Source organism: Ochlerotatus camptorhynchus, unplaced genomic scaffold (assembly GCF_037179485.1).
Source record: "Ochlerotatus camptorhynchus isolate MF236.1 unplaced genomic scaffold, CSIRO-AGI_Acam_v1.1 ptg000230l, whole genome shotgun sequence".
Classification (NCBI taxonomy): Eukaryota; Metazoa; Arthropoda; class Insecta; order Diptera; family Culicidae; genus Ochlerotatus; species Ochlerotatus camptorhynchus.
In genome coordinates, this window is record NW_027040720.1 from 608,872 (window position 1) to 622,753 (window position 13,882).

At 44.3% G+C, this 13,882-nt stretch overlaps 1 protein-coding gene across 1 annotated transcript in view; it reads right to left on the minus strand.

The window, feature by feature from the left end:
• The window catches only part of Clic (chloride intracellular channel protein 5), a 144,599-nt gene that overhangs the window by 11,190 nt on the left and 119,527 nt on the right, over nucleotides 1-13,882 (minus strand). Inside the window, exons 3-5 of the mRNA XM_065225513.1 lie at nucleotides 5,548-5,712; nucleotides 4,682-4,924; nucleotides 4,507-4,617 (exon numbers count right to left, since the gene is read on the minus strand). Of these exons, the coding sequence (XP_065081585.1) occupies nucleotides 4,507-4,617; nucleotides 4,682-4,924; nucleotides 5,548-5,712 (519 nt within the window). The remainder of the gene's footprint in view (nucleotides 1-4,506; nucleotides 4,618-4,681; nucleotides 4,925-5,547; nucleotides 5,713-13,882) is intronic.

Consider the following 13,882-nt stretch of genomic DNA (forward strand, 5'->3'; position numbering starts at 1 on the left):
CATCTTCAAAAGAATTCGGAAAATAAGTTCAGGAGGGTTTGCCAATTAAATGATGGAAAGAAATCTAAGGAATTCGTGAGGAGAAATGCCACTGAATTTTTAGGAGACTTTCAATGTGAGTAGAATTCCAAGGGAAGGAGTGAGATTCAAAATGAAATCTGAAATGAATTCAATGAATATTCGTAGAATTTTTCCAAAGGGTTTCTTATTGTGGAGAATTTCAAGGTAATTCCGAGGAAATCTAAAGAAATTTGAATTAGGAGGATAGCTTTATTGAAATGTTGAGGAATATTTTAATGGATATCAGAATCGACCATTCTGAGGTTTTTAGAACTGCTTGAAAGTTCCCAATTTTTTCCTGAATTTAATGAAACTGCCTTGAAGTTCTTTTGTAGTTTGAGTTGCCTTGAAGTTTCGACAATTTCCCTTAAGTATTACAACCATTATAAACGCTCACTAATTTTCCCTGAACTTATCTACGGTTACCTGAAGTTCTCTAAATTTGTTTAATAATCCGGCAAATTTTCTGATATATATTCATAATTCCCTGACGCTTCTGACGTTTTGGGATCAATCATAGAATTCATGGAATACCCCATAATTCCACGGAACTCCTTGTAAGTCTCTGTAAATATTCTCAAGTTGATGGAATTATTCTGAAGCAATCTGATCGTCCTTGAAGTACTCGTAACTTCGCTGAATATCATGAAACTATCTAAAAGTATCTATATTTATAAGAAGTTCTCTGGAATTTCTTGAAGATATCCCTGCTTGCTAAAAGTTCCCGTTGATTTTCTTTAATCATTTTAGCTAAATTGTCGCATTTTTTAAGTTCTTGAAATCTCCATAGTATAACACGCTTAAAATACTCTCACGTTTTCCGGATGTTCATATAATTTTTATCACGTTCCAGAACTTCTCTCGGAGCTTTGCTGAAGTTTCCGGAAATTCTCTGAGTTTCTCGAAACATATTTAAGGTTTCTACAATTTTCATAAATTATTTGAACTGCCCTTTGATTATCTAATCTGTCGTGATGTTCTCGAAGCTTCCCTAAAGCTCTCAATTCTAATGAAGATCTCGAATCTGCTCGGAAATAAATGGAATTCCCGTAGACACCTTTAAATTTCCCTGAAATTCTCTGAACTTCTGTGAAGTTTCTGAAATATTTCTTAAGTTTTCATAAATTTTATGAAGAACTCTGTGTTCCCTAAAATTCTCCGAAAATTTTAAAGGCTCTCGATTTTTTTTTTTGAGCACATCATGCAACTATTCTGATTTTTTTCTAAATTTAAGATTATAGATCTTTAAACTGCTCCAAAAGTCTGGACTTTTACGGAAACTGTTCTGAAGATCTGAAATTCCCCAAAAATCTCTAGATCTAGCTTCTCTGAGGTACTTAGAACTTCTTAACAATTTGCACAATACCCCTCATGTTTTCTATATTTCTCAAGTTCGCTTGACACCTGTGAAGTTCTCTGAAATTCTAGGAACTTCATAAAAGTTCCCGAAAATTTTCGGATGCTAAAAGAGCCGCTTTGCGGTTCTTAAAGCTTCCTGTAAGTTCCCCATATTTTCAGCGTATTAACTTCCCTTATGTTCCCGCAGTTTGTTTATGGAGCTACACTAGCATTTCTTTTCATTACTGAGAACCTCTCCAAATTTCCTACAATTACGAACTTAAAATAAATCATTTCATTTTTCCTGGATTCTGGAACTTTGAAAATGTTCAATATCTTGAACATGGAATATCTTTTTTTTTCCTTTGGTTTATTTTTTCCTTCGATCTTGTTTTCCGTGCTGAGCACCAATGCTACCGACGTGCCAGGAAAGCAGCTCCCACACCTGGACCCTACCTATCGACCCATCAACTCATGAACCGGAGACCAACGGCTTTACTTCCCATCCGAAGGAAGGCGTGATCAGGGATGTTATGCCTCAGAACATCCCGGCGGCGCCGACTGGGATTGAACCCAGGCCTGCTGGGGTGAGAGGTAATCACGCTTACCACTACACCACCGGCGCCGTTATGGAATATCTTAGACCTACTCATGTTTCTTTTTTTTTTTTTTAACTTTATTAAGTAATTAAGTTAAACTTTACCATTCAATAGATTTGATTAGATAACTGTTTCTTTAAAACTGATTTCCATGTATTAAAAAAGTTTGGGTAAATTGTTGTTGTTTTTGATCTGCCAAAAAAAAATCATATTTTTAACGCATTTAAAAAATAGCTTCCTTTTTATAAACCTGGAATTTATCCGTTAAAGTACTGGAAAAACCTGGAAAACTCATGTAACTCTATTTAGGAAAATGAGTAGACACCCTGTAGATAGAGAAAGGCGATTAAACGCCACAAAGCAAAGAATGATCAATCTTGAAATAAACTGTTGAAAGTTGAAGTTGAAAAGTTGAAAATAGTGACTGATTACAAGAAAAAGTGACTTTAGTGAATTGGCCTTAAAAAAGAAACTTTTTAGTGACTGGCTTGAAAAAAGTAACCAAGTCACTAAAAAGTGACTCGCGACCAGCCCTGCTAGTTTTTCTGAGATAAATAGAACTTCTTAAAAGTTTCCACAATTTTGCTAGTACGAAACTTCAAGACATTAAAAATGTTGGGATCTTACAAGGTCGTCAACTTCGAATTGTTCAAAAATTAGAACAAAATCGAAGACTACACATCAAGAAGACTGGCAACTCTTCTATTTTCTGGTACGACCGCTATGAGGCAGTTACAATTGCGTCATCTGCCGCGCAAAGGTAAATGCTTCGAACGAATTTGATAGCAAAGATTACATTCTCAGAAGAAAAGTTTGAGTATTTGCTCATTTTTTTTTCTATGCGTTGCTTCCACCTTCACTCAAGTGTAGCGCTAATGTATCTGTCGCCTGGATTCTGGCAAAGTTGATATGATGTCTTCGACAAAATGTAGGCCTATCCTACACACTACTGCAAGAAGAATGATCAATCTTGAAATAAATTCACGTTAAAAAAAAAGTTTAAAATAGTGACTGATTACAAGAAAAAGTGACTTTAGTGACTTTGAGACTTTTTAGTGACTTGCTAAAAAGTGATTCGCTACCAGCCCTGATCTTGTCAAGTTGGTATGTCCAGATGTGTTGTTCAAAAATATTTGCGCTAGATTGAGCATGTTTTTTTTTTGGTACATAAATCTACCCTAGTGTGAATCCTAGAAAATCGTGTCTCCGTAAATAACGATAAAAAGTTGATTGTCAAAACTGAGATAAACCTTTTTTATTTAATTGACTCATCATCTCAAAGCAGAACATTACTCGTGATAATATACGTAGTAGGCACCAACGTACGCAGCAATGATGACCAGCTGCCGTTGAAAGAATCAATGCGATTTCTCGAAAAACTTCGCAATGGTGGGAGTACTGTTTGCGCATCACGCCGGCTTTCCGAATATATGAAAAACAAACATTTGGCCCGGAAGGTGGAAGAAGAAAAAAAAAACCGACCGCCAAAGATTGGGGAAAAATTACTTGCGGCGCGAACGAAAAGATAGTCAATATTTGTCAGATTTGAATTGGTGGCCGGAGAAGTAAAGTAAATAGGATTTGACTCATTTTGTGCATACATTGGCAGGTGATTCAATTTTTTTGTTAAAACTCTGAACACTCGATTTTGAAATAAGCTGTTTGGCATATTCACTACGGCTTAGTAGTTACTTTGTTTCGCAAGGGCAACCGCTAAATACGACCTTTTAAATAATTATGACACAGTTGCCGGGCTTGATTGCATGCCAAGAAAACTGGCAACACTAGGCAGAGCTCGAAAATTAACATTTCCCTATTCCGTAATCAAGAAAATAGCTCCCAACACACCGACAGGGGAAGAAGAGTCAAGAGAAAACGACAGCAGGCACACGGCCACTGAGAATAACCCAGAGAGAGTTAACCTCATTGGCCGTGCAGAGGAAAAACAGGACAGTCAAAGCACACCAGTAGTAGCTCTTTGTACAGTCAAACACTACACTGCCTGAATGCAGTTCAGGCCTTGCGCCACACAGACATACCTTAATGTCACCTTTTGCCTATTTTGTTTATTTGTTATTGTGTCGCAGGGAAGGCCCGATTCGATCCCGAAACAAGAGATTGGATGTATATGAATGTGGGTAGCGATAAATGAAAAAAAATATATGAACGAGAAAAAGAAATCAAAACACGGTGGTTAGGGCGAGTTAACAAAACCTTCCCTATTAATTAGGGTTAGGAGTCCCAAGTCCAGACAACCAGAAGTCTACATAACAAAGTGTTTAATCCGTGTAAAGTCTTCAATAAATCGTAGGAAATTTATAATTTAATCGTACCTAATGCAATGTTTGTACGTCGCAGAAACAAACCCTGCTTCGCATGCATTCTGGTTGTCTGCGATCTTGGTATGTGTGTGGTTCTTATGAATTATGTCAATGGAGCAACTTAAACTTGAATGTTATTCACTTGAGGAATGCCCAGGAAGTGCTGGCAACCAGAAACAGACACTCACCTGCTGCAGCTTGTAGTGATTGATGATGTCCTGATCGGCGGGACACGACTGGGTGAAGGCATCCAGCTGGTACATGTGGTACATATACCGCCACAGAGCCGTTAGGTGTTTCTACAATCGCAAAACAAAAGATTAATCACTATCGCAAAATGGTTCACCCGCCACTGCTACTTACTGGTATCTCAAAGTCGACAAAGTACTTGCCGGCGACGCGGATGTGCTGCAGCCGGGGCATCAGCTCGCAGTCGAAACAGCACATGGTGTCGCCGGTTAGGAAGCGGGTGCCCCTCGCCGCCAGGTGGTCGTTGATTTTCCGCAGGTGCGCCAGCAGGGCGTTGTTCTTGTTTTCGTCCTTCTTGACCAGCATCAGCTTCAGCTTGGAGTACAGGTTCTCGATCAGGGTGGCCACCTCTTTGTCCTGCAATGGGTGAGACGCAATAATGTAAGGTAATTTTTCAGCGGTCGTCCCGATCCACCGTCCAGTTGATGAAATCAAACTGTCTATAGTGAGTGATGCGGTGATGGCCATCGGCTGACAGCAAGTGCTGCCAAACAGTATTATGCTTAAAGCTCAATCGTGACTCTTCGATTGTTTGTTTATGTTCGTTAATTCGTTAATGATTAGAGAGAAGCAAATCTGATCGATTTGAACAAATGTGGCTTACATTATGATTGAATGATTTGAGATAAGCTTTAAAATTTTGAATATTGATGGTTTTGTCACAGCGGAATTGTTTCGATTGGGAGGTGTTAACAACTATCTCAATCTACCGAGCCACCTTAGCTTCCTATACGGTCGTCCTGCCGCTCAATTTAAAAACTGTTAATTCCGGAAGTCATCTCAATTCACCTACAAGGGATTTACATCGTTGTTAACTGTTAACCTAACCTAAGCTTCCTCGCCGGTCGTCCCAATCCTTCTCGAATGAAACTAGTTCCAAAAATCAACCCAGACAAGCTTCTTATATCCACCAATTCACATCAGCGGTCGTCCCTATACATCTCATTTTGTGGGACCTTAAACTTCTAAGACAAACTAACCTGCACAAACAGATTGTATCCGCCGGGCACCGACTTCATGATGTGTCGCTCGATTTTGTCATTCTCCAGGATGGCCAGCCCGTTGTCGATCAGGATCGGCGGGTGCGTCGCTTCGAAGTTGGTGCGGAAATCGGGCGGCGGCTTCTGCATATCCACTGTGGTGACCTGGAATTTTGAAAAGAATGGGGGGAATTAACATTGCTTCATAAGAACACCACGCATTACGGAGCCAATGAGGTGATAAATTGACTTTTACGATCTAAAAGTTATCGAATAATTTACTTTCAATTAACCGTCGAGGAAACAACCCCACGATTCCAATTAATTTTTTTTAATCGAGAATCGATTCCGCAAAAAGATGTTTCCCTTGAAGCGCACACATGGTACATCCTCCTACATGATCCATCAGATGATCACATCGGTCATGACAACGGGACGTACGACCGGGCGCACCACCGTCGTCGATGGAAGAGGAGAAAATAGAAATAGCCAGATGCCTTCCACTTGGCACTGAGCTACAAAGCATGCAATAATACACACAATTCCAAACAAACGGCATCCGTCCGCTTTGCGGGCGCTAAATTTAGCGCAGCTGATCCAACTTCTGTTCTGGTGCCATAGTAGATCTTGTTTTCAAGTAGGTACCACCACCGAAAATCGCTTGTTTATTCCAAATTTCTGGTCCCATTCCAATCCGCGCTTGAACATGGATTTTTCAAGGTTGCTACCCGTTTTGATGTTTTTATCGCACCGGAGAGGTGGTTCCCTCTGGATATGGCGTCTAATGTGTTTGATTGAATTGAAGTCTATGCCTGGCGGTCGCGGTTGAGAGCGTCTCTTCGTGGTCTGGCAGATGACGTCATTCGCTGCGTTTGTTGTTTAGCTATTAAAAAAAAAGGGAAAATCATTCCAAAGAGGTAGAGTTGGCTTGACGTTTGACGTATTCTCTACTAGAGATGGCCATGACTGACACTTCGGTGAAAAAAAAATCGTGATTCTTGTCCATCGATAATTGTCAATAATTGGCCGTAGACATTTGTATTTATAGGCACGAACTTCAACCAAATAAAAACCGATTTCACGGACGCAATGCATAAATGGGTTCGTTGAGTTCGAAGCAAATTAGCTCCATACAATGCAAAATGTCAATGAAAGGTTGGAAATGAACATTCACATGTACCATAAGCATAAGTTCAAAGTATTATCGATTCAACACTGCTTGCCTTTTGTGCAATTGACCAGTATTGAAATATGATACGTTAGACCTTGAATAAAGAAATATCTCCAGTATTTATCAAGAGCTATCTTTCTATTCCGGAACTACATCAATTTGGCGTACGAGGATTCAAGAACCAGAAGCGATGGCAGAACTTCAGGAAGCAATTCTCCAGATGGCAACGCTCTTACAGAAGCTAGCGGAACCCAATCAAGTCCATAGCAACCCGGAGCAAACACTCGAGGCATTGGCGAATTTTCGTTCGACTCGGAAAATGGAATCACCTTCGAGAAGTGGTACAACCGGAACGCGGATCTTGTCGATTCGGATGCCAAGAGCCTGGAAGATGCCACGAAGGTCCGATTGCTGCTGAGGAAGTTGGATACACCGTCACACACCTGGTACACTAACTACATCCTGCCGAAGCTTCCAAAAGACGTCAATTTTGCTGACACAGTCGAAACCCTCAGGAAGATCTTCGGATCACAAACCTCCATCTTCAACAAGCGATATCAGTGCCTGCAGCTGGTGAAATCTGAAGCAGAAGACATCATCAGCTACGGAGGCAAAGTCAACCCGGCTTGCGAGGATTTCGATTTCAAGAACGTGAAGATCGACCAATTCAAATGCTTGGTTTCAAAAGCCATTGCTATGCAGACATACGAGCCAGGGTACCCTACCGGATCGAAGCTGAAACACCACATCCATGATCGAGCGTCAGTCAAGCTCGAAACCAACGGTGCACGCAGTTCAGGAGAAGAGAGTTCCCACCTCTCGACAACAGCAGTCTTCGAAGACGGAAGGTAAATCGCCCAAGCAAATCCTACAAGGCAAAATCCCGAGGCGTATACATCGTCAATCACATCGCTCAACACTCAAGCAAGCGAAAGTTCGTGCTAACATTCATCAACGGCGTGGAAACCAAGCTACAACTGGACACAGCGAGCGACATCACGGTAATCACGAACCAAACCTGGAACTATCTGGGCAAACCTGCAATCAAGAAACCAACCATTGAAGCAATGAACGCGTCAGGCAAGCCGCTCCATTTGATGGGTGAGTTCGAGTGCGAAGTGACAATCAACGGCAAAGCTGCACAAGGAAGATGCTTCGTCACAACGGCTGCTAATCTGACCTGCTAGGCACGAGTGGCACGATCTTCAGGAAGTCCATCCAGCTCCTTGGCTTCGCCGAAACGTACATCAGACTGAAGGCTGAAGCTAGACGGATTGGACTTGCCATCAACGCATCAAAGACTACAAAAAAAGGAAGAGGTTCTAGGGAAGACAATCTTAGCCTCCCACTCCGAGTTCAGATTGACGGTGACGAAATCGAGGTGGTCGATGAGTTCGTGTATTTGGGCTCACTGGTGACCGCCGAAAATGATACCAGCAGAGAAATTCAAAGACGCATTATGGCAGGGAATCGTCCCTACTTTGGACTCCGGAGGACGCTCCGGTCGAATAAAGTTCGCCGCCGCACGAAGTTGACTGTCTACAAGACGCTGATTAGACTGGTGGTCCTCTACGGCCACGAGACCTGGACTATGCTCGAGGTGTTTTCGAACGGAAGGTGTTGCGTACCATCTACGGTGGAGTGCAGATGGATGACGGAACGTGGAGGAGGCGAATGAACCACGAATTGTACCAGCTGCTGGGAGAACCATTCATCGTCCACATTGCAAAAATTGGGCGACTACGGTGGGCTGGGCACGTCGTAAGAATGCCGCACGACGACCCAGTGAAAATGGTTCTAGAAAGCGACCCAACAGGAACAAGAAGAAGAGGCGCGCAGCGGGCAAGGTGGATCGACCAAGTAGAAGGTGACCTGCGGACCCTTCGCAGACTACGAGGCTGGCGAACTGTGACCATGGATCGGAGTAGAGTGGAGACGACTTCTTCGGACAGCTGAGGACAACAAGGCCTTAGCCTGATTGGTAAGTAAGGCATCGAAGCTTCTCCTCAAACCTAATGCTCAACCTGTTTTCTGTCCCAAGCGGCCAGTTCCTTTCATCACAATTCCATTGGTCGATGCTGAAATTACACGGTTGGAATCATCGGATATCATCGAGCCTATCGAGTTCTCTGAGTGGGCTGCTCCAATCGTGGCTGTACGTAAACCAAACGGCCGGGTTCGTATCTGTGCTATTCAACAGGACTCAACGCGGCGTTAGAAGCTAATCGCTACCCGCTTTACACTCCGGAGGAAATTTTCGCCCAACTCAATGGCAGTTCCGTATTCAGCATCATCGACCTCTCCGATGCATACTTGCAGCTCGAGGTGGATGACGATTCAAAAAAGCTGCTTACCATCAATACGCATCGGGGTTTATTCCGGTTCAGGCGCCTCGCTCCAGGGGTGAAGTCTGAACCGGGAGCATTCCAACGACTGGTTGATGGAGTGACTGCATCACTCAACCAGCTTTTCCTACGTCTCAAGGAGTATGGATTCCACGCCAAGGCAGAGAAGTGTAGTTTCTTCCAGTCACAAATCCGCTAGTTGGGAGACATCGTGGACCGACAAGATATCCGTCCAGACCCCGAGAAAATCAAAACCATCACTGCAATTCCACCTCCAACCAACGTCACTAAGCTGCGATCGTTTCTGGGCGCGGTCAACTTCTACGGAAGATTCGTGCGGAACCTATAAGAATTGCGCTATCCCATGGACAAGCTTCTCAAGAATAGAAACGATGTGGAAATGGACATCCAAGTGTCAGCAAGCTTTCGAAAAGTTCAAGCCAGTTCTTCAATCAAACTTGTTGTTGACACACTACGACCCCAAGCTGCCGAGCATCGTGGCAGCAGACGCATCAAGCACTGGCATCGGTGCAGTAATCTTTCACCAGTTTCCCGATGGCATCATGAAGGTTGTGCAACACGCTTCGAGGACACTTGCACCCGCAGAACGTTATTATGGACAACCTGAAAAGGAAGGACTTGCGTTAGTTCACGCCATTGACGTTGGTTGGCCCAACAAAACTCTCTTCGATGCTGAAGTTCAACCCTACTACAACAGACGAGAATCGCTCAGTGTAATCGACGGCTGCGTGATGTTCGGCGATAGAGTCGTCGTTCCCAACATGTTTCGACGAAGGATCCTGCAACAAGTCCACCGTGGTCATCCAGGAATGGTTCGTATGAAGGCAATTGCAAGAAGCTTTGTATACTGGCCCGGTATGGATAACGAGATCGAGGAATTCGTCACCATGTTCCACAGCTGGTAAAGCTCCGACGAAAACGACACTAGAATCGTGGCCCATTCCAAGTAAACCCTGGTCCCGGATTCACATCGACTACGCAGGACCTGTAAATGGAGTCTACTTTCTGGTGGTACTCGACCCACACTCCAAGTGACCTGAGGTGCACGTAACCAAATCGACAACAGCGAAAGCCACCACTCCAAGTATTCTACACCAATCTCGGTATTCGGCACATCCGCACCCCACCTTACCATCCACAATCCAACGGTTTGGCTGAAAGATTTGTGGACACCGTGAAAAGAAGCCTTCGGAAAATTCGTTCCGATGGAGTAGAAACGCTTGAGGAAGCGCTGCCAGCATTCCTGCAAGTATATCGCTCAACTCCAACTAGCGATCTCGGCGGAAAATCCCCTGCTGAAATGATGTTCGGTAGGTCGATACGCACCGTCTCATCGCTGCTGCAGCCTAGCAAGCACACCACCACATCCAGAGACAGACAAAAGCAGAACGACACATTCAACAGGAAACACGGCGCATTTAAGAAGAGGTTCCAGAGCACGGCGATTTAGTGTATGCCAAGGTTCATCAAGCAAATTCTTGGCAATGGGAACCAGCGACGGTCATCGCGAAGGTGGGAAACGTTACCTACCTACAACGTTTTTCTCGGAGATAGGCATAGGTTGATCCAATCGCATGCTGACCAGCTGAAGAGTCCATCAGAACATTCGACCCCACTTTCGGTTTTCTTCGACGAGTTTGGATGACCGAGCCAGCAGCAGCCATTCATCCAGAAGAACCTGCAACAACACCGCGTTAAGAGGAACAAGTTTTGGACGACTCAGAAATTCTGGAGTTAACGGATTCAGATTTCTCCAATCCAGCATTAGACGCCGAATCTGAAGGTATTGACGATCCAGAACCAGCAGATGCAACTCCAGTCTTTCAAACCCTACTGAATGACAAAACCTTAGGGGGGAAATGTTGGATCATAGCTAGTGTGAGAGTGAATTTCCTGAATATGATATTATCTTGGGATCCTGGTCATATCGAAAGGTACAGTCTTCGGCAGTACAGGTACGTGGACTCAATTGACAGTTCGGAGGTCGCGGAAGAAAGAGGAGGGTTTTACGAGCGCATGGAGAGCATGGAAAAAATGTTGGCCGAAATGATACGTGCGATGGATAGAAGTACACCGAATGCTAACACGGTCAGCATCCCCCGGAAATCTGCCCTCGACTTAGTCGATGTAGTCGAACATGGCTGAGGATATGGAGGTGGATCCCACAAAAATCCCAAGAACGTGTCGGCAAACAAGCTCTGAGAAGCATGGAATCGCTTCCTAGAAAATTTCGAAATCGCCGCATCACTATCGAACGCCAACGATTCCGCCCGGCGTTCTCAAATGCTGTTCTTATCTATGGGAGAGGACCTCCAAGGAATAGTAAGAGCAGCGAAACTTCGACCCCCAATGCTACTCGATTATGGTGAAGAATATCGATGCCCATCTCAAGTCGGTGACCGACACGGCAGCTGAGCATGAGGCATTCATGAACATGCGGCAAAGCAAGGATGAGTCAGCCGTAGCCTTTCACGCCCGGTTGCAGGAAAAAGTCAGACTTTGCGTGTACAGCCAGAATGACCAAGAACGATTCGTTCGCGCTCAACTCCTGAAAGGACTGTCAAACAGAGAGTTGGCAAAACCGCCCGTACCTTTGGGCACGAGACAATCTATATTGTGCAATCTGCGACTAGGGAGGAAGCGTATACTGCTGAAAGTGCAGCATCAAGCGGCCCGAGCGCCCTTGCAGTCTCCCAACGGTTCAACGTACGTAACGGAAAGCAAACGTTCCGTAAACATGGGTATCTGGACACAGGAATGCGCCAACGGCGAGCACCTTACACTAACAAACCTGCCCAAGGACGACGTTTCCGTTGCTCGAAATGCAACCGTATGGAGCACAAATACGGATCATGCCCTGCACTTAACAAGAAATGCAACACATGCGGTATGCTTGGTCCCTTTGCCGTGACCTGTCGAAAGAAGCGAGTCAGTTCAATTCAGGATCCCGCAGGTTGGACCGACGAAGAAAATAACAATGATCAGGTATAAATGATAAAGTGTCCAGTAAGTTCCTTGGCCACGAATTAGACGGAGATGGGTTCCACGTAGAAAAAAAGCCAAAGTGAACAGCATCCGTAAATTCAGGCATCCGACCACTACTTCAGAGCTACGGAGCTTCCTTGGCTTAGCTTCCTATATTAGTCCGTACCTAAAAATCTTCGCCGACATCTCGAGCCTACTTTGGTCGATAGCTACAAGTAAAACATGGACGCGGGGTTCGGATCAAGAGGAGGTGAAAAGACGAATCGTTCAGGCTTTTTCTCCGAGAGCGACAAAACGGTATTGTATACCGATGCCTCGGTGCAGTCCTCGTTCAAGAGAGTGAAGATCGTAACCCACGAATCATCAGCTTTAAGTCGAAAGCCCTTGAGAAAAAGTACGCGCAAAACCAGCGGGAAGCATTGGGAGCTGTTAGATGCATAAGAAGTGCATTTCTTCCGCAATAACTCGAAAAGAGCTTTGACTAGAGCCGACGGATGGTACGTGCGTGGGCGCGACAATATCGCGAACTCATCGTCCCGCCTATACGTGGGAGACGACGATCCTTTTGATGAGCAACAAAGCCCATGGGGAATAGCTACTCTCGAAGCGAATGCTGTTGGTTTCTTAACAGAACAGGACATCAGGACTTGGAACTCCAAAATGTGGCCGACGGTTTGGAGACTGGTAAATAAATGGACGAAGGAACTGAGGAGATTCCAATCTGTAGAGAGCGACCTTCCATTCAAGACGGAATTATGGTGAAGAACGGGTGCGCGGTTATCCCGACCAAACTTCGACAAAAGGCACTCGAACTAGCACATGATGGCCACACATTGACGGCCAAGCTGAGGAGCATCCTACGACAGCGAGTGTGGTGGCCGGGGATTGCAAATGACGCAGAAACATGGGTTAAGACCTGCCAAGTTTGTGCTACGAATGGTAGACCGGAAAAGGCCCACCCCAATGCGTCGGGTATTTGCTCCTCAGGTGGCTTGGGAGACGGTCGCAATGGATTTTAACGGCCCTTATATCAGATTCGGTAGCAGACCTAAAAGCGAATATAGAGCTTCGATAACCTTTCAGTACTCGCGTTAACTTTTGTAACACAAGCACTCGCGTGTTGTACTTTGTACAACACATGTGGGCTGTCCGTTCCTCCTCCAGATGGTTACAGTTTTCGGCAAATTTGTTCAGTTGCTCAAGGACTTTTAGTTGGTGAACAGAAGTTCAGAATTTTCTCACTACGTGGCGCTAGTGTGAAAGTCAATTTCCTGAATATGCTATATCTTGGGATCCTGGCCATATAGATTTTACAAACTCCTTTGATATTGCGAGACTATTCACAAGTTGTTGAAGCTGAGAGTTGAATCGACGCAAAATGATTCCATTGCACCTCGTTTTTTTAGAAAGAGAAAGTATAATAATGCCATCTCTTTTTTTCTCTTCACCTATGTCAGACACGAAGCTACTGCTGCCACCCGTTATGGCTGTTTCGGTTGCGTTCGGGTGTAAAGCAATAATCATGAAACTAAATCTCACCACAGTTTGGTGAGATTTGCACCTGGTGAGTTTTGTCAGCTTGATATTCCGTGCTGCGATCAGGGCGTCACAATATCAGCTTCAATCGACCAAATCGATGCGACGAAGAGACGCTGGCTTTCTTTTTCTGTTAAAATCGAACAGCTTCGCAGCATTCTAGAACCCTCAGTCGGTGTCTACAAACAAATGTTCAATCGCTTGTCTCTCTTTCTCCCGTCGTTCCATTGGTCTTTCTTTCAAGCTCGATTTTGATAGTTTCGTCTTTCATGAAACA